The sequence below is a fragment of the Etheostoma cragini genome, chromosome 1 (assembly GCF_013103735.1).
Source record: "Etheostoma cragini isolate CJK2018 chromosome 1, CSU_Ecrag_1.0, whole genome shotgun sequence".
Lineage (NCBI taxonomy): Eukaryota > Metazoa > Chordata > Actinopteri > Perciformes > Percidae > Etheostoma > Etheostoma cragini.
The window spans coordinates 5,839,730-5,861,586 of record NC_048407.1 but is presented as its reverse complement, the minus strand read 5'-3'; the positions used below and the strand labels follow the sequence as shown (position 1 = coordinate 5,861,586).

The window sequence follows — 21,857 nt, the reverse complement described above, 5'->3', positions numbered from 1 at the left end:
GCGCCCCCTACAATATTTAAGAAATTGAGACCCTGTAACAAAACGTGGTACACATATGTAGCATGTCAAGAAAGCTCACTGGAAGCACACACAGAACAGGAAGTCCACTATTTTGAATTGAAAGTTTGAATTTAGTGTGATATTGGCCAATTCCACATGTTGTACTTAACGAACTCCTCCTAAAGATTTCATCCGATCAACTTCAAATTTGGTCTGTGCCATCTTAAACTGTTAAAAATTCATAGTTCATAGTTTTTGTCATAGGGCATGACATTTAGTGCGTTTTGCCATCGAAAAAGGAAGTGGCTGTAATTTGAGTGTACATTGTCCATTGTCCATAGCGGCAGCAGTAGTGGACGATGTAGTGGCAACAGGAAGTAGACTTAAAAGTTTAGGTGCTGGATTTTAACAAACTCCTCTGAGAACTCCTCCTCCGAGGACATCTACAGGCCAATATTGACTTTTGGTCATAGAACCTCCCGTTGGCATGAGGAAATCAGCCCTACATGACAAACATCATCCGATTTACATTAAATTAAGAATGTTTGGTCTATTTGTGATACTGAGCCGGCGCCTATTCTTTAACCATGCCCACTCACTTAGGCCCCGCTCCTTTTACGGCTTTTGAACCATTTAATGTAGAGTCTTGTGTGAGTTGTCATTGAACTCAGCAGAGAGTTCCTTCTTTATTGGTGATGGTTTGGCTACCCCCTGTGCGTTAGCCACGCCCCCTTTCATAACTAATGACCCATTTGATGTATAGTCTTGTGTGAGGTATCATTGAACTCAACAGCGAGTTCCCATTTTCATTGGTCATGTTTGGCCCGCACCCTTTGCTTTAACCATGCCCCCTTTCACAGCTAATGAACTGTATGATGTAGAGTCTTGTGTAAGGTATCATTGAACTCAGCAGGGAGTTCCGTTTTCTTTGGTGACGATTTGCAGTGTCTGAGTGCAAATGCATGATCACAAGGTGCGGCGTCCGCCAGTAACCCCGACGGCAGAGGAGCGAGGGCCCGTCCAACGCTGTTTGCAGCTTTAATTTTGTTTGAATTTTAACTTGTCCAGTGGGGCAAGTAAATTTCTCTTCCGCCTGCACTAGAAAAAAAGCCTTAACGTGAAGCCCTGGGATGTGTTTACGTTGTGAGCTGTATGTATTGTGTTTTGTTAAAAACTAAATAAAAGCTTTAAAAAAAAAGTTCTTAACACAATAAACGTGCACCCGTTCCTAAGCGCTGCTTTTAGGAAACATGTAAAACTGAAAGCTTAACTACTAAGATCATTATCATCATTCTCATCATCAGTCCTATTGATTATTTACTGATTGGCTAAATCTTCACTGCTGAACAATTCTAAAAAAAGAAAAAAATCCTAACCAATAACGTTGCATCCGTCACGTCAAGCCAAGTTCAGACCAAAGATTTGCGACGAGAAAAAACATGCAAGTACTTGCAATGCGTTGGTTTGCATTGTTTTAAAACTGCTGAGTTGCAGTGGCACCATCAGCTGGTTTGACTCGTGCTGAGACAGGCTGGTTCAGACTGCTGCAACTTTTCTCTGTGAGGTTCTGAAACGGTTTAGAATCTTTGGTTTTGAATTGGGCTTTAGAGGTTGCCTGTTGCCTTAAGTCCACCTGATAGGCTAAACCAATGTGAAAGGTGTGTCCGACCTGTTTGGAACGTGCTCCGGCCTGTGTTTGGGTAGTACGGTCACTGTTGGACTTCTGACAGATCCAGCCCCCCTCCCTCTGTTAAGGTCCGCCCTGGACGCTGATTGGGTGATGGTGCGGATGCTGTTTCCACAACGAACAGGGGACTGGAAGTTTGTGATGCTGCCGTTGTGTCGGGGAGATGGAGTGTGAATGGAGGCGTCCTGGCTCGTGATGTCGCTCTCCTGCTCATCCGGCTTTTTGTCCGCCACAGCCTCTGGAGCCTGCAGCCTCGCTAGGGTAGGGGTAAATATTACTGGGTGAGGGCCACCACAAGACAAGACATAATAATAACCCTACAAACAGAAAAAACTGAATAAATACCAGACATACCTGCAGCCATCTGGAAGACTTTCTTCTTGTCCTCGGTCCGCTCCTAGACAGATTCAGTTTTAAATCGTTAATTATTTTCCATTTTCTTTCCTCACAACATTACTTAAAATGATTATTCAGTTATCAAAATTGTTGTTGACTAATGTTTTGTCAATCAACTTAAAATAATTGAGATCAATTTTGTGGCTATTAGATTAGTTTTTCCACCTGAGAGCATTGGTTTAAATTTAAACTGTAAAATGTCTGCTCAGTACAAATCTTGGGCAAATTATTTAATAACCAACTTAAAGGGATTCATAACACAATTAGATTCATAAGCATTAAAAAGCCAGTGGCGTTGTGTTATGTACCTACAAAGATTTTTACATGCTCAAGGCAGGAGCCCAGGAAGTGCTCTGGGATTTGAAGCCAATTCGACATACAATGGAATTACCATTTCCTCTGGCCCAATAACATTTTTTTTTTCCCATAGACTTACATGGTAAAATAGACGTCTCTGCATCAGTGGATACACTTTTTGGATCATCACAACCCCCACAAAATGACTTGTTTCACTATCAGAATTTGATCCATTCGGTCCAATAACATTCTAATTCTAGAAGAGCCGCACGATTGAATCATTTTATCACCATTCAAGTTAGCGGAGTGTTTAACAGGAAGTAGCAGATTGATTAGCGGAGGTTTCTAGTGCGCGTGCTCTGTGGGCCGCACAGAGAGGAAGCATTGCTGATCATCCAGGTCCTCTTGTACGCAACAGTGGAACTATTTTTGGCTGATCATCCAAGTAATTTTAGTTGCAACTTTTATTGGCCTCATGCGCCACTGAGCAACTTTTACAGGACAGACAGGGATCTGCCTTGAACGCTGTATCCAGGTCTTATTATACATCCATGGCTCAAAGCTGATGACCCCTCCAATTACTGTAATTATCAACTGTAACTGGTCACTCTTTCCTGCTTACTTCCATACTGTATTCTGTCATACGAGGCCACCAAAGTGGATAAAAAAGCAAATGTTATGATTGAGAGCGATGTAGATATATTTTGATTCAGTTCTACAAGGTATACATGAAAGAATGAAACTGAGAAACTCACAGTCTGGAGCTGCATTCTCAGCTGGTTGTTGGTGAATTTGAGGGATCTGGCTATGGCCTGGAGATAGTATATCAGCATGCTGAAACACACAGTGGCAACAGTCAAGATGGCACATTTTCTGTGTATTGTTGGGATTTAAAATCTTATATGTGCTTAAACATTGTGTGTGATTTGCATTATACATTTAAGCTAAAAGGTAAAAGCATTATTTTGACATAAATGAAGACATGTTGGTCATCTATTAAGTTTGTCGTTATAATTATATAGTTTGTTGTTTGTTATATTAAGTTGTTTTGCAATACTTCTGTTTTATAATATAAGATGTTCTGCTACATTTTGTTATAATCCAGCTCTCCTAAATGTGTCAGAAGTAGAATTGATTGTTAGGGATGCGACCTGAGTCTGGTTTTAGCCTTTTACCCCTACAGATTTGTTCCTGAACTGAGAGTCATAAACCCTTCAGTCACATTCCAACTGAAAAGATAACGAATAAGCACACACACACATCACTGTGGTCTAAAGAGCCCACCCTTTGTGAGATAATACTGGGGGTCCGAGAGCCAAAGAGTCAGACAAAGGAAGGGGAGAGCTGCAACAGCTTGATCCAGGTAACTTTGTCTCAAGAAATCCTATGTAATAAATGGATTCGCATTTCAACATCTGAGATTTTGACTACTAATTGAATGAACCCTGAGAATGGAGCAGGATTTAGCTCCAACAGTATGTGTGTGTGTGTGTGTGTGTGTGTGTGTGTGTGTGTGTGTGTGGTCTTACAAAAGCAGCAGCAATGCCGGAAGCACTACAACAGGACTCGTGACGTAGCTCATCACTTTACTGAACCACAGGGGGAAGTCATTGGCTACTGTTTCAGAGATGATGTCATATATCTTCTCTTGGCCACTGAAACACACATTTAGTTTACATAAGTTTACATTTAGAAACATTATAAACACAACCACACCTAGCACCTAAGGGTGCAGGTAGCAGCTCCTACTTCATGTGCAAACTCCCGATTATTGAATAAACACAGCAGAATCTAGCAAATATTTTGACTTTTCCCACTGGCATAATTGTCATCTGCAGCATTCTAAACACTAATTTTTCGACATTACCCAGTCTGCCAAATGCACACATTAAGGGATAATCTGGTAATTCGCTCTTGCTGTTAATCGCAGGGCCGTTCCCTATTCAAGACTGGTCAAAACCATACACTCTAAAAAAAATGGATCTGTCAGTATTAGTAGCGTCACCAATTGTTTTGTGGACAGCCAGTTTGAAGCAGGGGTTTGCCATCTTGGCATTTTGTACAAAAAGTGATCATATTTGGACAAAATGTTTCAATTTTCTTTGATGTTTTAGGACATCTTTCCATTTCTATGGAATATAAGTTTGGCAGTTCCTTTAAACAACATACATCTTCCAATTGTTAAGGATAGATGAGGCTTGGACCCAAACGCAGATTTGAAAGAACTTTACAAAGTCCAAAAACCAAACACAAAGAGGACACCAGTGTAAAACTAACAATCAGGTAGTCCTAAAAGCACGCAGGCCAGGGAGCAAGGAAGCCAGGAACAAGCAGGTAGACACAATCCACCACTCAACAAACTCAAAAATCTGAATTATATCTGACACCACTGAACACACACAGAACAAAATAAACCCACAAGAAACAAAAGAAACACAGAAACTAAATACACATGGTACAGAGGAAACAAGGGACAGGTGGGGAAACACTTTAAACAGATTAGGGCTGGGCAGAATAATCAAAAAAGGCGGGAAAAAACGAGACAGGAAGTAAAACTAGACAATACTAGGGAGAAAAGACAGACTTTAAAATAAAACAGGAAACAGAACACACAAAACCATGACACTGATACTATATAAACTGTGTTTACCTGAATGGTCCACAGTGCTGTGACGGTCTGTATCTCACTATGGCAAAGATGGTGGGCAGCATACACAGAAAGAGCATGAAAAGCAGCATAGCCAGGTAGAAATTGTTTGATCTAAAAAACGCAAGGAAAAAGAGAACATGGATATTTCAAAATTAATAATGTTCACATTCCTGCTGTTAACAGACTTTCGCTCTACGGTTGCTTTTAGAGAAACCTGGTTAAAAATTTCACAAAATGCAGCACAATTATTTTTTTGTGCCTATGTCACTCCCCATACAAGGCAAGGCAAGGCAGCTTTATTTGTATTGCACATCTGTGCAACAGGGCAATTCAAAGTGCTTTATACAAAATCTGTAAAAAAAACAGTTAAAAAGTAAAAACAGATAAAACACAAGAATAAACAGTTACAATTAAACATTAAAGAAATGAACGACCATTTAAAGAAATGCAACATAAAAAAGAAAGGTCTTCAGCCTTAATTTAAAAGACCTGAGAGTAGCAGTAAATCTGCAGTTTTCTGGAAGTTTGTTCGAGATATCAGGAGTATAGAAACTGAATGCTGCTTCCCCCTGTTTAGTTCTGACTCTGGGCATCTGGGAAAGCAGACCGTTCCCAGATGACCTGAGAGGTCTGGGGGGGGTCATAGTGTAGTAGCAGATCAGAAATGTATTTCGGCCCTAAACCGTTTAGTGATTTATAAACTACCAAAAGAACTATGAAATCAATTCTTTGACGTACAGGAAGCCAGTGTAAAGACTTCAGAACTGGAGTTATGTGAGCCAGTCTCTTGGTCTTAATGAGAACTCAAGCAGCAGAGTTCTGAATAATCTGCTGCTGTCTGATTTATTTTTTTAGGGAGACCTGTAAAGACACCGTTACAGTAGTCAAGTGTACTGAAGATGAAAGCCTGGACAAGTTTTTCCAAATCCTGTTGACACATAAGTCCTTTAACCCTTGATATATTCTTAAGGTGATAATAGGCTGACTTTGTAATTGTCTTAATGTGTAAGTTAAAATTCAGGTCAGAATCCATGACTACACCAAGATTCCTGGCTTTGTCTGTTGTTGTTAACATTGTTTTTTGAAGCTGCGCGCAGACTTTTAATCGTTTCTCTTTTGCTCCAAAAACAACCACCTCAGTTTTTTCTTCATTAAATTTCAGAAAGTTCTGGCATATCCAGTCGTTAATTTGCTCAATGCACTTAGTCAGTTTTTTTTATTGGACTATAGTCCACTGGTGATAAGGTTATGTAAATTTGTGTGTCGTCCGCATAACTATGGTAACTTATTTTGTTGTTTTCCATAATCTGAGCCTGTGGAAGCATGTAGATGTTAAACAGAAGAGTCCCCAGAATGGAGCCTTGGGGCATGTCATAGTTGTATGCTCAGATGTATAATTACTTATTGACACAAAGTAATCCCTATTCTGTAAGTACAATTTAAACCCGTTAAGTACTGAGCCAGAAAGGCCAACCCAGTTTTCCAATCGGTCTAGTAATATGGCATGGTCGACCGCGTCAAATGCAGCACTGAGATCAAGTAGTACTAAGACTGAAATTTTGACATGAGCCGTTTCAGTGCTGGGGTGTGGTCGGAAACCCGACGGAAAGGTATTGGAAAAAAACGCTTTTTCAGTGATTTTACATAAAAACAGATATTGGCCTGTAGTTGCTCATTAGTGATGTGTCTAGATTGTTCTTTTTTAAGAGTGGCTTGATTTCTGCAGTGTTCAGGGCCTGTGGAAAGATACCTGAAAGAAAATATTCTACTTTCACAATCTGTAGAAGATCAGATACCAAACAATTTGAAACATTTTGGAAAACACCCGTTGTTAGAATATCAAGGCAACAGGAGGGGGTTTTCAGATTTTGTATAATGTCCTCCAGGTTTTTATGGTTGATCACATGAAATTCTGTCATATTGGAACTAGTTTTGCTTGAACAATGGGATGACACAGGTACTGTACATATTGAGGCACCGACTGTTTGTCTAATCTTCTGAATTTTGTCTTTGAAGAAGGTGGCAAAATCATTGCAGGCCTTTGTAGATAAAACTTCAGATGCTACTGGTACTGTAGGGTTTGTTAACCTATCAACAGTAGCAAACAAAGCATCCAAATTACTATTGTTTCCAGCGATAATATCAGAGAAGAACGACCTTCCTCTGTTCCAAATTATTAATGCAAAGTCTCTCTTTATAGGTGCTTTAATGGACCAGGAGATTTGTTTTTCACCACCTTCATTCAGTTTTTCAATGCTCTCTTTTTTCTGTTCTCAGCAGTAGGACATTTTTCCGTGGAGATCTTTTCTTACCATATATATATAATTATATATATGTATATATATACTGTATATATGTGACAAACACAAATGTATGATCACATTTTTCTTTTGTTAAGTTTATGTCAAATTATTTATAATGTAATGTAATGTAATAGCATTTTTACCTTTTTGGGTACATGGACTATCCCAACTGTTGTCAGTAGAGGGCAGTGTGAGATCTTATGTGTTGCATCAACTGTGGACTTTTGGGAAGCTGCCCGTTATCGTTCATTCTGATGAGAACAGCTACATTGAAGGCAGCACGTTTTAATTGTCTCACTTATCCTTTTGTGTAGGATACATTAACTGTCAACACTGACCCGCACCCAGGAGGTGTTTAACATACAACTACATACATACAGACATACACTGCAAAAAAAGGGGTTTCTAGAAACAAGATAAAAATACTAAATCTGAGGGAAAAAGGTACTCAAAACATGTGAAATTGTCTGTCCATGCAGCAAGATAATTTCACTTGACAACCTTGCTTGATTTAAGATTATAGTGTAACACTGACCACTTAAAAAAAGAAATTCACTCTTAAAACAAATACTTCTAAATCTAAGTTTTTTTTGTCTTGGTAAGAACCAAATAATATGCAGTTTAATAGTCCACAATAAATCAAATGTGTAAGGCAAAGGGATAACTGGTAGGGCTGAACCCACACACAAATAATTCTTTTAACTTTGAATGAGCCAGGTTAGCTGTTTTCCCCTGATTCCAATCTTTATGCTAAGTTGGCTAACCTAACAAAGTCCTTGGACAGAAGTCCACTTTTTCACTGTGCATGAAGAACATTTTCTGAATTATGCTTCCATTTTCTTTCAAATTAGTTCTTAGTCACTCACAAAACAATCCCCAGGAATAAGGAGCCACTGCTGTCAGTCTTCACCCACACAAAATACCTAATTTACGTAGTAATATAACAATAACGTTGCTCCTGTATGTGTGAACACTTTAAAGACAGTATTCAGCTTTGATCATACATCACCACCCGCAAGGGCCAACAACTCTCCTATTGTAGGTGCCGCAATTCTTGTTTGAGGCCAGGAACGTTAGACTACTAAAGTGATGCTAAAACAAAATGAATATTATCCAGAAATGTTTACACGCAGTGTTTTCAACACAACATAATTATGAGTCACAAAAGCCTTCTTTACTATCAGCAACCTGTCAGTATCAGTCTCTCTCTCTCCTCCAGCGCGACTGCATTAAATGGCTTACATTTACTCTCAGCTGTATGCTGGACTGCCTTCTTTGTGTGTTTGTGTGTGTGTGTGCATGTGTGTGTGTGCATGACTGTGTCTCTGCTTGGTTTTCACCACATCTGGGACTGACTGATAAGCACTGAAAGAGGCAATGACAGCCTTGTTACATAAATCAAAGTGGGCTGAGCACCTCGGGCCAGTGTGTATGTGTGTATGTATAGGATGCATATACTGTACATTAGGGCCACACTCTGATTTGTCAGCAGCATGGCATAGCTGTAAAATAAAAATGAGTTAAAAAATAGCTACTAAACCATTGGTAATAATAATAATAATAATAATAATAATAATAATAATAATAATAATAATAAAAATAATAATAATAATAATAGGAAAAGGGTGCTGACGCAGTTTCCTGTTTATAAAAAACGATCTCCCACTCTGCAGAGCTTCCTGACGCGGATGGAGGGTGTGATGTATAAGAAAATATGGACTTAAAGTCATGTGTCATTTTGTCCTGAGAGTGTTGGACATAAAGGTCGCCCACCAAGAGCCAGGTTCTGTCCAAATATTCTATCTGTTTAAAGGAAGTTTTCCCTCAACACTGTCACACTTAATGCTTTCTCTTGGGGGGAATCGTAGGGTGTCTGTAAATTATAGTGTGGTCTACACCTACACTATCTTTAATGTGTTCTGAGATAACTCCTGTTAGGCCGCCGTGCATGCTAGATATAGAACCATGCCTATTTTTCACACAACAGGCAAGCATGTTGGAAGCGTTTCCAGGCAAAATGGAATAGGAAAAGATGTTTTTATGTCATTTTGACATGAATACATTAATAAATGACCTGTTGATGTTTATAAGTCTCTATGTTTTGCCGATATGCAGATATAAATGTCATAAAAAAAAAAAATCGATTTTCAAATATTACACCTGGTGCATGGCATGCGTGCGTGGGTGCATACGTGTTTGTGTGTGTGTGTGTGTGTGTGTGTGTATGTGTCAGACCTGGAAGCTCGGAACACCTGCTGATGGGGGACGTTGCAGGTGAGGACGGCCCAGCTCCTCAGATACATCAGACCAATCAGCTTCAACACGTTGAAGGCAGGGAGACAGGGAGAGAAAAACGCTCCCATCCTGGAGGAAAGAGAGAGAAAAGTCATTCTCTCACACACACACACACGCACACACACACATGCACACAAACATACAGCCACTGGGGTCACGCCCCATTGAAAAGCCATTCCAACCAGTGGCTTGTAGTTTCACTTCATTATGTTCATTGCTGCAAGGCGACATTTCTGAAATGACTTGAGGAAATACAGTGGAGCGGCCACAGAAGCGTAATGGAGAGATTACAAAAGGCCACATTCCTTTAAACAGGGTCATGGAGACTGGTCACCACTGGCCACACTATTAACTATGAGTTAGATCTTCTATTACACACCTAGTGGGGAGGCCAAGGTGACACAGAGAAAATAGAAGGATAGTCTCCATATTTCATTTTCTGTCAGCTATTTCAGACACATTATTGGACTTACCAGATCATCCCTTGGTTATAAATCAGATGCAAAACATTCTCTGCTATTTTGAATTCTCCATATTCAGGCTGTGAAAAGACAGAAAAAGCATTAATTTGGTGTAGAGCTGTTACTAACAATTATTTCCATTGTCCATTATTATCGGTTATTTTCAGGAGGAATGGATTAGTTGTTTTTGTCTCAAAAATGTCAGAAAATGGTGAAAAAGCTGACGTTGTCAAATGTCTTGTTTTGTCCCGAACTCAAAGATATTTAGTTACTGTCACGGAGGAGAGAAAAAACTAGAAAGTATTCACACTTAACAAGCTGGTTTCAGAAAAAAATTGACTTTTTCCCATAAAAAAAAGTTTATTTTAAGTTTTTAATAGTTGACAAATAATCAATTAATCGTTGTGGCTCTACTTTGCAGCAACAATTTTATGAGTGGGTCCCATTTGTTGTAAATTGTAAATGTAGGCATAAGAAAATGCATTCAGCACAGTTGTTGGATCTCAAGGATACACACAATGTGTTTCAGTAAGTTACACTGTACATAAACAAAAATTTTGTTTGTTTACAAGATAGGATCACAAGGTAACTTCAGAAGAATAGTTGTAATAATATCATTTTCTGGTAGAGAGAGTGAGAAGATCAATACATCTCTCTTATCTGTTCATTCAATATTAGTTCAGAAACAGCTGGCATGGCTCTGTCCAAATATGTAGAATGGGTTTTGGAAAGTGACCTTTTTCCTTTCGAGCCAGCTATACATGGAATATCATACCCACAGAACTAAGGACCATAACAAATATCAAATCCTTCTCCATATCCCTATAATTGGTTATTGACTAATACAATATGCTGCCATAATGTGGAATAATGTTTGTTTTCATCACTATAGCTGTGTCTCTGTGTGTGCGCCTGTGCTGGGTGCTTTTGTGTTGTTGTTAATGTGTGAATATGCACCTGTGTCTACTGTGTTTGCTCCTGTGTTTTTCTCATGCCATCAACCTGACAGCTGTCATGATCTGGAATAGCGGTTGTGTCATTTTACTTGCCTATGCTTGTGTGTTCTTGTTTTATGCTTGTGTTGTATTGTTGTGGCTTATTTAATGTTTCAACCTGCTAGGAACTACAGATGAAAATTAGCCTGCATTGCTAAATCTGACACACTTCCAGTATGTTGGACTCTGTGCTCACATTGTCCCTTTAAAATATTTTTATAAAAAATAAAAAATAAGACCTACCAACCACCACCTTTTAAAACTCAGTAACATGTTATATCTTTTTTGCTTATTCCAAACCTGCTTTCCTGGAGCTATACGCTGGACTATCTCTTTGCTGGGAAACGGTAGCTTCCTGCAGTCTTTGCTGGTTAGCTGGCATTTAATGCTTTTAAGGTTTTGCAACACAAAAAATCAACTTGTGTAACACTTACAAACTTGCTCTCTAAATCCCAGCAGCAGCAGTCACTCAGGTAGCGAACCACCAACCCTCTGATGAAGTCAATGAGCAAGATGCTGGCCACCGTGAAGATCATGTCAATAATAGACAGCTTCAGCATCTCCTGGCGACACACCATCCACATACAGCATGTAAATAGACAAACATATGCACTCCAATACATGAGTCACCACTCAAACCCGGCTAAAACTGGCTCTGACTTGGTGTTTCAGCACACTGCAATAGAATGAATTTGTCAAGAATTTTACAAGAGCATGACACAGAGAGTGATAATGCTTAAAGAAGTGTACATCAACAAAAGGCAGCCTTCGATTAATCAATTTATCTTTTAAGTGAAATCATAAAAGACAATTTCAGTGAAATGTAATCCTGTCAGTTTCTTAAATTGTGTATTATGCATTAAAAACAGTCATTAGAATATAAATATGCACATGTATGACGGGGGAGTCTTTTTTTACAGATGATTTATTTAGGTATTTTGGCCTTTAATGGATAGGACGGATGCTGACAGGAAAGGAGGGAGAGAGTGGGGGAAGACATGCAGCAAAGGGCCACGGGTTAGTCGGGCCATTCTTAAAGGGTCAGTGCAGTCATAGCAGTGTAGATTGCTATATCAAGCACCTGCGGTCTGTTCTTTTTTTTAACATTAAAACATGTAAACCTGTTCTTGTAGAAACCCAAAATGCACAAATGAACCTGAATATGAGCATGATATGGGACCTTTAAAAGTTTCATTGGACCTACTTCCTATTTAGGAAAGACACAGAAACATGCCATGTGAATAAGAATAGTGTATAGCAATCAGAAGGGGTAACCTGTCCAACATAGGTCTCCCAGCAGGGGTCCTGTTGAGAGCGCGTGTTCTTCTCAAACAGAGCTGTCTGGTTGGAGAAGCCCCCTGAGCTGCTCACGCTGCTATTCCTAACGTCCAGCACTGTGGCAATGGTCGCTATGGTGCTGTTCCGATGCTCGGAGACAGAAAGGTCAGAAACCAGCGTGGAAAGGCTGTCTACCTCCGGCTGAGAGATGGTGGCCAGGAAGGAGGTGGAGTCAGACCAGTTACCTGGACTCACTGGGATCTGGGAGACAGAAACAGTAGAATCCATCACCAGCTACACATTTTTTATGGGCAACTTATGTAATCACAACTCTCTGGTGCGAAAGAAATAATAGGAAATGGCTTCATTTTCAAGAGTGAGATGAGAAGATACACATATCAATCTCACGTCTGTGTTTTAAATGCAGAGCTTGAGACCGCTAGCAAGCGGGCTAACTCCAATCTCATTTAACCTAAACACAATTGGAAAAGTCGGGCACAGACGTTGCACAGAGGTACTGGGCGGAAGAATAATCCGCTACTTGTAAAGAAATAGTTCCAGCATCAAAGTTCACTGTGGACTCTAAATAAAGCCGATATAAACTATTCCCCATCTTAAAAAAAGAAAACAGCTCCAGCATGTAACTTCCGCTAATATCTAAAGATGTTCATTTTCCACTATGTGTTAAACATAGTCTTGCTTTGCCAGACCTTCCTCCACAGCACGGCAGAGGAGGGTCTGGCTAGTCCACACAGCATTCTGGGATGGGAGAAAAACGTGCTCTGGTTTATTGGCATTTCTTTAAACCAATCACAATTGTCTTGGGCGGCGCTAAGCACCAGACGGAAAAATGGTGTCTCTACAAAATAGCTTCAGGAAGGAACTTGTTTGAATGGAACATGTGTACGTTCAAAAGTAGTTTTAGTCGTGCAACAGAAAACTCATATTAGACAGAAAGTCTAGCTTGCTGTCCGGATTTACCCTGCAGAGATCTGAGGAGCAGGTAACCATAGTCCTCAGAAATCCACCAGAGGTTAGAACACCAACACAAAGAAGGAGAAAGGTGACGGACATCCGGCCAAAAAGAAGGACATCTAGCAGAATCCCAGAAGTGAAATGTGGTGTATAAAGACTGTTAAAAAGACAACTTTTGCTCAGCTAAACACACATACAAAGATGTTCTACCAGTCTGTTGTGGCCAGCGCTCTGTTCTCCTCCGCCATCTGCTGAGGCAGCAGCATCGGAGCCAGCGACACAAACAGACTGAACAAACGGATCAGGAAGGCTGGCTCCATGATCGGCGGCAAACAGGACACATTGAAGCTGTGGTGGAGAGGAGGTCACTGAACAAACTGTTATCTATCATGGATAACCCCGACCACCCTCTCCACCCCACACTGGTCCAACAGAGGAGCAGCTTCTCTAAGAGGCTCCAACAGCTTCGATGCCGCACGGACCGCTACAGGAAATCATTCCTACCAAAGGCAATAAAACTCTTTAACACGTCATCACTGGGTGCTAAATGAGACTTTTAGACACCACAATATTTCACTAAGGGCAACCTGCACAATTGGTTCATTTGCATTTTAGCATACATTTAGCATGTTATTCAAGCAGTTGCACATTTTGTTTTCCCATCCTGAATATATTTAAATATTTGTATTTGTATTTCTTAAATTTTATTCTTATATTTTATTCCTATTCTTATAATTGTTAATTCATGTATACTGTATGTATGTATATTTTTTCCTAGTATCTCATTTATGTTTATATTCTGTGCTATGTGACTAATGTACATGTGCTGCTGTAACACCTTAATTTCCCATTTTTTTGGGATCAATAAATATCTATCTATCTATCTATCTATCTATCTATACATGAGATTGACTGCAAACGTTCTTCTCGTTTAATTCTCAGTAAAAAAGGTAAATCACAGACATCGAACACAAATATCACAGAGTACGGTCTAGACCTGCTCTTTAATGAAAAGCGCAATGAGACGTTGAACTGTTGTTGTGATTTTGCGCTATATATATTATATTGAATTAAATGGGCATAGTTCTCTTAATAATGAATAATAAATGTTACAAATGATTAAATCTAAATAAATAAATGTAATAAAATTTAATTTATATACAGTGTATACACAAAGCCAGACAGTGTTTCATAATTTTCCTGCTGATAAAGATTGTTATAGCTTACACAGCCTTGGTGAATACTTTTTTTCATGTCCGGATCGTGTATTACCCTGTTGGGTTTCTAATTTGCAATAATGACCGACTCACTCTATATTATCCATTTTTTTCTATTTGAAAAGACATTTTGCCGTGAGGTGTTTTTAACATGTACTTTTTTGAGAGCAAACGTTTTTCTGGCACTGACACAAAATTCAAAAGGTGTAAATCTCAAAACCTTGGCATATGAAACTAAAACACTCACTCCAGGTAAGTAAGAAAATTTGTGTTGGTTTCTAGGTGAGCTAACTCTTTAGACTGGGATTGTTACAACCTGTGATCACTCATGTTGCTACTTTGCTGCACCTGACTCGGTTTTTATGAGTCAGCCTCATCTCCAAATCTCAGGAATGAAGCTGATGTTATCAGAAGTTAAAGTAAATGTGCTGTATTTATATAGCGCTTTTCCAGTCTTAACAACTGCTCAAAGCGCTTTTACATCTACAGGGAACATTCACCATTCACACACATTCATACACTGTGGCCGGGGCTGCCGTACAAGGTGCCACCTACTCATCAGATAAACATTCACACACATTCACACTCCAATGCGCAGCACCGGGAGCAACTCGGGGTTTAGTGCCTTGCCCAAGGACACTTCGACAATGACTGCAGGGGCGGGGATCGAACCACAAACCTTCCGATTGGCAGGCAACCACTCTACCACTGAGCCACAGCCGCCCAGAAGTTAAAGAAAAGATGGCCACAACTATGAAAAAACTAAGACTCAGGCTGTAAACCAAAAACAGATGCTTTTATTTTGTAGTTTTATACTCACAGCAGAGCTCATACTGTTGACCTTATCGAGGAGGGCAATAATGAGGCTGTAGAGATTCCCAAGGTATAAAACAAGCACTCTGTAGACACAAACACATGCACAATGTCATTGTGCAGTAAGAGATTGGATGCATTACATACTGTAATGTTTAATTTAAATAGTAGGGCTGATTCTTTAATTCATTCACGATACATGGGTGCTCATTGTATTTGCATTGCAATTTTCATTCATTGCAAATCTAGAAGTGTTACGATTTTTTTCCCCTTCTTTTAAGAAATAAAAGTTGAATAATACACATCTAGAGACATTGATACATTTAATTTCCCCACTTGGGAACAATTAAAAAGTATAAAATTAAATTAAAAAAATGTATATATCATGACAGATTTCTAAAAACTACTAATTTTCTAAGAAGAATGCACATCACATGTCAGTCAGTGTGTCAATCTGACATTTATTTCATTACTTAAAGAAGAACATAACATGGATCTGCTGCACTTTCTGCTTTTGCTCTGTTTTGCTGGAAATGATGTAGTCGAACATATTTAGGTGACTCTTTGATTCTAGGGAAAATTATCAGTTTTAGAACAGTAGCCCAAAAAATTTCCTGATACATACTAGTGCATTAGTTTCTTTTTGCCAGAACTTTCTCCACAGCGCTGTGGAGGAGGTTGTGGCTAGCCCACACAGAATCTTCTTGTTCTTTAAACCAATCACAATCACCTTGGGCGGCGCTAAGCACCAGACAGAGCCACGGTGCCGCTGCAAAATAGCCTCGGGAAGGAACTTGTTTTTGTGAAATGTGCATGTTCAAAGGTTGTTTTAGTTGTGCAACAGAAAAAATCTGATTACAGGTAGTTTAACTAGCTGTCTGGATTTACCAGCAGTTAACCATAGACCTCCAGAGGTTAGAACGCCAACACAAAGGAAGCGGAAGGTGACGGACACCTGGCTAAAAAGAGGGACATCCGGCAGAAGTGGAACATCGTGGATATAGACTAGTGATGCATTAGGGAGAAGCTGTTTAGTGATGGAGTACCTGGCCAGCTGGAAGCGCAGCGAGGTCCGTGGGTGGTACATCTCCAGCTGAGACACCAGCTCAAAGGCAGACGGAGCAATCATGGTGATGAGAGAAACCACCACACTCACCTGCACAGGAGGACATTATAAGCCACTGACACAGAGCTTGGGTTCCCTTTTTTCCCCTAAGACTAATTTGAACTAAAAAAATTGATTATACAGAATTTAGATGGACACTGTCCTCTGCCTCTCCACTTTCATTGATTCCCTGGAACTGTATTGTATGTTGAATAATCTAATCAAACTAATGATGATGATGATGATGAGGATGTCTGCTCTGCTACCTCGTTCTTCTCCCACAGCGTCAGCTCGGGCTTCTCCTGCTCCAGTTTCTGAGAGCGGTCTACCACAAAGTAGATGATGTAGATGCTGCCGGCCAGCGACAGCAGCACCAGGATGTTGGCTAAGATACGCAGACTGATCAGAACTGCCCTAAACAAACACAAAGACACAGAAATACATTGATCAGTGAAAGAGCACACACACCTTCAACTATCCGGAATTTCACAGTAATTCCTCAACATCTTTATACACATTCCATACACAGCTTTAAATTGACACACGCCAAATGCGGATCAAAATTAGTAGTAACTTTTGAAAGTTACTAGCTTGAACCAAAGTGCCCGTTTGCATTGTCCGGCTGCAGAAATGATGCAACAAGTCATTGTTTCCACATTGGTCTGTTTTCTGCAAAGAGATTTGTGTAGAGAATGTGTAATTCTGTGTGTCTTTGCCTTGGAAACGTAATCTTTACCTGACCGCACTGCTTGTGGTACTAATACTACATTTCCCACGAACACTAAATCGTGAAGTGTCAGACAACAGTTAGCCACATGCCTAACGATTGTGACCTACGCTGAAATGGAGAACACAAAAGGAACCAAACAAACCAGCTAGGTTTGAACACAATTAAAAGGGGGAAATCCCAGAGGAAGAAGAACATGCAGAGAAAACAAGAATAATAACTGACACCTACAGACTAGTATCCTTCTTCTTTTCCTGCTCCTCAACAATGGCTTCCTGTGAAGAAATACATTTGGTATTATGTTGTGACGACCAATGCTGTCATTAACGTTCATTAGTACTGTTGTTATTAGCATTTACTGGCAGAGCTGTTAGTAGTTTGAGAGTAAAGACAGACCGTGAACATGTTTGGTTTATACAGTTCTGTGCATGAAAAGTTAATGTAACTGGATATGGATAGTCCAGTGAGTGTGCAGTTTGTATGTCTCTGACCCTGATGTTGTTGACGATGGCGGCTCCTTTGCTTTCTGCAGCCTCTGGGTTTCCTATCAGGTAATCCCAGGCACAGAAAACTCTCCAGCAGAACGTGAAGTTCTCATCCGAGGCACTGGCCAGGCTCAGACGAGAGTTCTTTGCCATTCTGCAGGAGCATCATTATTCACAGCATATTATAAAATCATATTATCAAAGCAATATTTTTAAGAGAGTGATGGTAGTCAGCTGGTCAGTCCAACAGTATGAATGATTTTGTCACTAGATTGGCTTTTAACTGCTGAGTCAGGTCACACCAGCAAAGAATCATTTCACAAGCCGGAGCTGGGGGCAAATATATATATCCACATATACACACACACACACACACACAGTGGCTTGCATAAGTTTATCAATGCATGAAATGTAAATAAATGTTCTTCCTTAAAATACAGGGGGCATAAGTATACACACCCCTTTATGAAATTCCCATAGAGGCAGGCAGATTTTTACTTTTAACGGACAGTTATTTCATGGATCAGGACACTATGCATTCTGATAAAGTTCCCTTTGTCTTTGGCATTAAGATCCCCCCCATTATCACATACCCTTCACCATATGTAGAGATATAGGCATGGGGAACTTTCCATAAGATCCTCTCTCAATGCAAATCAAACCAGCTGTTAGGCTAACTGAAATAAAGCCATATATATATATATATATATATATATATATATATATATATATATATATATATATATATATATATATATATATATATATATATATGGCTTTATTTCATCAGATCTGTGTCTTAAACAAACTGTTTAAATGTTATATATATATATGTTATGTTATATAATGTTATATATATATATTTAAACAGTTTGTTTAAGACACAGATCTGTACCAGATATGGACCAGTTTATACACTGGCAGAACAGAGTTATATAAAAGCGCATGGTGCAACTCTACTGATAAGCCAAAACAACCTCTTCTGTTTCTGACCCTCCAACACTCTGTCACCTCAAAAGTCAGCACTGTCAAAATGGCATGTTGTTGGTCAACAGCAATAATCTGCAAGATTTGTGTTGACTCACTTCACCCCTGGGAGCAGATCTGGTGACTCCATTAACATGGGGCTGGGCGATATGGAGAATATTAAATACAGGATAACGTTGACCAAATACCTCAATGTTGATGTCGCAACCATATTGTAGGGCTGACATATGGTGCTTTCGCAAAATATTAACACAATTTGTGAGAATGATCATCAACAATGTGGATATTATGCCTTAGTGTGTAAAGGCAAATAAAAGAACAGCTAGAACAGTCTGGTAAATTCAGGAAATGTTAGCACTTTACGGTAATCTAACCTTTAAAACTAGAAAAAGATACACACACATACACACTTGTGCCATATTACGATATCTAGCCTCATAACCAGAAATCAATATAATATTGATATATTGACCAGCCCTATGGCCACCCTTTTAAATCCATTGATTTCACTCTTTAAGTTTGCAGTTTTTAATGCTGTGAGCAGGCTTTTTCAATGAGCAACACATGTTTTGTGACACACTACAGGATCAAATCATTATCAAGTCATCATCACATCAGTATGAGTTGGAAAGAGCTAAATAATTACTTTCTTAACAGAATGATGAAACTGTAGGCAAACACAGCCATCCCAACCAGAAAGTAGGCGAGGGGCAACCGGTACCCTGCGCTGCCGATCTTCCTCAGCCTGCCATAGTAGCCATAGAATAAGACAGAGTACTGCAGGTATCCCTGTGGAGATCAAACACAACACGTTCACAACACACGCACACACACACACACACACAAACAAACACGTTCACAACACACAAGGAGATCCAGCACAAGATGACATGACAAGGAAATCAACTAGATTTAAAGTGACATAACAGCACTTTTAAGTAACAAGGTGTATGTCTGAAAGAGGCTTTTGATTAGATCATGTAATAATATGTACGTATGTAAAATTTAATTACAACTAAATATAAAGTATATCTAATAGGGCTGTTAAAAGGAATGCCATAGTTTCTTTTTACATTAGATTAACATGTGTGTTCTGTGATTTGGGCCTCTGGCTGCTCCGTAGTTTGGGAAATCAAGAAGTGATGCAGCAGTAACGTTGTGGACGGCTAGCAGAAACAAAGCTACATATAGTAGTTGCCTTTATACCCTTCTTGCCTGATACTTATTTTATCTGTTTATTTTAAGATTCAATTTTGGGCATTTTTAGGCTTTTGTTGAAAGGACAGCTGAAGAAATGAAAGGGGAGAGAGAGTGGGAATAACATGCAGCAAAGGGCCTCAGGTTGGAGTCCAACCTGGGCCTGCTGCATCGTGGAGTAAACCTCTATAAATGGGCACCCTTTCTACCAACTGAGCAATACGGGCGCCCACCGTCTGATACTTCTGAAGTGGAAAGATGCTGCTCCGCTCTCAGTCTCCCACTGGATAAGGGATATGTTGTCTTGAAAAAAATCAGATGTACGATAGATCAGGAATAACTGTTCAAATTACCATGTATTATCCTTAAAATGCACCTGGGTGTGACCCTTGGGAGCCTGGATGTGCTGCCTCTGTTTCACCACTTATTGTGCCTTGTCATATCTCAACTTCACTCTGCCTTGCATTCTGTCTTTGCATTGTTTACGCTGTGGTATTTTTGCATACCATATTGCACATTCCTCCATTAACCAGATTATCAATTCACTGAGTGACAGAGTGACCAAGAAAGAACTATGAAGAGGAGAGAAAGAAGCTCTTTGAGCAGAAATGGAAAAAGAAAAGTTTTTTTTGTATGGCAGGCTCATTTTCAAAGCCCTTCCAGATAGTTCTCTCCACAAGACTAAAGTTATCTGCATGTACTATTGGTGAGAACTGAGTTACCACCGTAGTATGTCCAGTTTAAAATACCAATTTCCTGGTCAAGCACATGACTGGTGAAGAGAGACCCTCCTCCCCCTCGCCACAGGCAGGTCACCCTGGATAATAAATCATGGACGCATACGTGTCCATTTGTTGTTGCTTGAAGGGGTTGAGTTGACCAAATTGAGCAAACAGACTTCTAAGGTTATTCTGGAGAAAATTCTAGAAAGCATTTGTCATTGATTTGGACTATTGCAATGATAACAAACATAGATATTTGTCCACTCCCATGCTGATAAGAGGATTAAAAACTTGAAAATTATCCCTTTTAAAGTACAGAACAGATGAAAAAATGTGCAAATAATTTGCAATTGATCATGATTTAACCATGGACAATCATCATATAATTACGATTAATATTTTAAGCAATTGACATCCCTAATATCTATTAATTGGCCCCTCGACAAACAGTATTACAGGACTAAACTCCACTGGAATCCAGAGTAAGCTTTTTTGAGGTTTGTAGTAGAGGACAGCATGTTGCCCCGCCCCTTTTTCATTTGGCGACCTGAGGGATCCAATCACAGGGACTTTAACATGAAATTGGTTGAAGAGTGCATTTAAAAACAGGCAAACAAAAGGGAATAAAACAACCTGGGCAAAACAAACCTACAGCCAACAACACGTTCTAAAATAAGTGAAATAAATCCGTTATTCATTATTAACTTTGAAATGTATATGTAGATATGTAATAATGATAATAGGCCGCTACAAGCCCAGCATACTTTTCCAACTCTAAACGGATGGAACTGGTGGAAGGTGGGGCTGGCTTTGAAGTGGAGATAGTAGAGGTCAGTGAGGCAGTAAAGTAATGGTTGAATAATGATGCATTGTATCTGTTTAGTAATGTGCTATTGATAGAACAGTAAAAGGAAAGAGAGGCTCACCCCAAGAGACCAGATGGTGTCCAGGTCCTGGGCTGAAGCCAGATGCTCCTTGGGAATAGTTTTACTCCTCGTCGTTCCAAACGGAGCTCCAGCTAGCAGCTATAGTACAAACAAACCCACACCAGGTGAATGCATCATGATAATATTACATCCCAAGACGTTTTACACACTGTATATACAAGAAAGAAACACAGAGAAAGAACACAAAGTCTTGTATCTTTGTCTTTTGTTGCCGTTAAAAATGGTTTAATGCACCAATTCAAATGTTTAATGGTGACGTTTCATCTTGTCAATATCGACAACGTTTCACTTCTGGTATTGTCCAGGTGTTGCCGGAAATG

General features: G+C 39.6%; 1 protein-coding gene across 1 annotated transcript in view; it reads right to left on the bottom strand.

Annotated features, from left to right (window-relative positions):
* The window catches only part of LOC117942251 (transmembrane channel-like protein 3), a 45,083-nt gene that overhangs the window by 2,828 nt on the left and 20,398 nt on the right, over window positions 1-21,857 (bottom strand). Inside the window, exons 6-21 of the mRNA XM_034867645.1 lie at window positions 21,517-21,615; window positions 19,318-19,460; window positions 17,691-17,838; window positions 17,431-17,474; window positions 16,739-16,886; window positions 16,414-16,523; window positions 15,375-15,453; window positions 12,360-12,623; window positions 11,519-11,647; window positions 10,102-10,169; window positions 9,569-9,697; window positions 5,031-5,141; window positions 3,910-4,035; window positions 3,136-3,214; window positions 2,042-2,084; window positions 1,670-1,943 (exon numbers count right to left, since the gene is read on the bottom strand). Of these exons, the coding sequence (XP_034723536.1) occupies window positions 1,670-1,943; window positions 2,042-2,084; window positions 3,136-3,214; window positions 3,910-4,035; window positions 5,031-5,141; window positions 9,569-9,697; window positions 10,102-10,169; window positions 11,519-11,647; window positions 12,360-12,623; window positions 15,375-15,453; window positions 16,414-16,523; window positions 16,739-16,886; window positions 17,431-17,474; window positions 17,691-17,838; window positions 19,318-19,460; window positions 21,517-21,615 (1,994 nt within the window). The remainder of the gene's footprint in view (window positions 1-1,669; window positions 1,944-2,041; window positions 2,085-3,135; window positions 3,215-3,909; window positions 4,036-5,030; window positions 5,142-9,568; window positions 9,698-10,101; window positions 10,170-11,518; window positions 11,648-12,359; window positions 12,624-15,374; window positions 15,454-16,413; window positions 16,524-16,738; window positions 16,887-17,430; window positions 17,475-17,690; window positions 17,839-19,317; window positions 19,461-21,516; window positions 21,616-21,857) is intronic.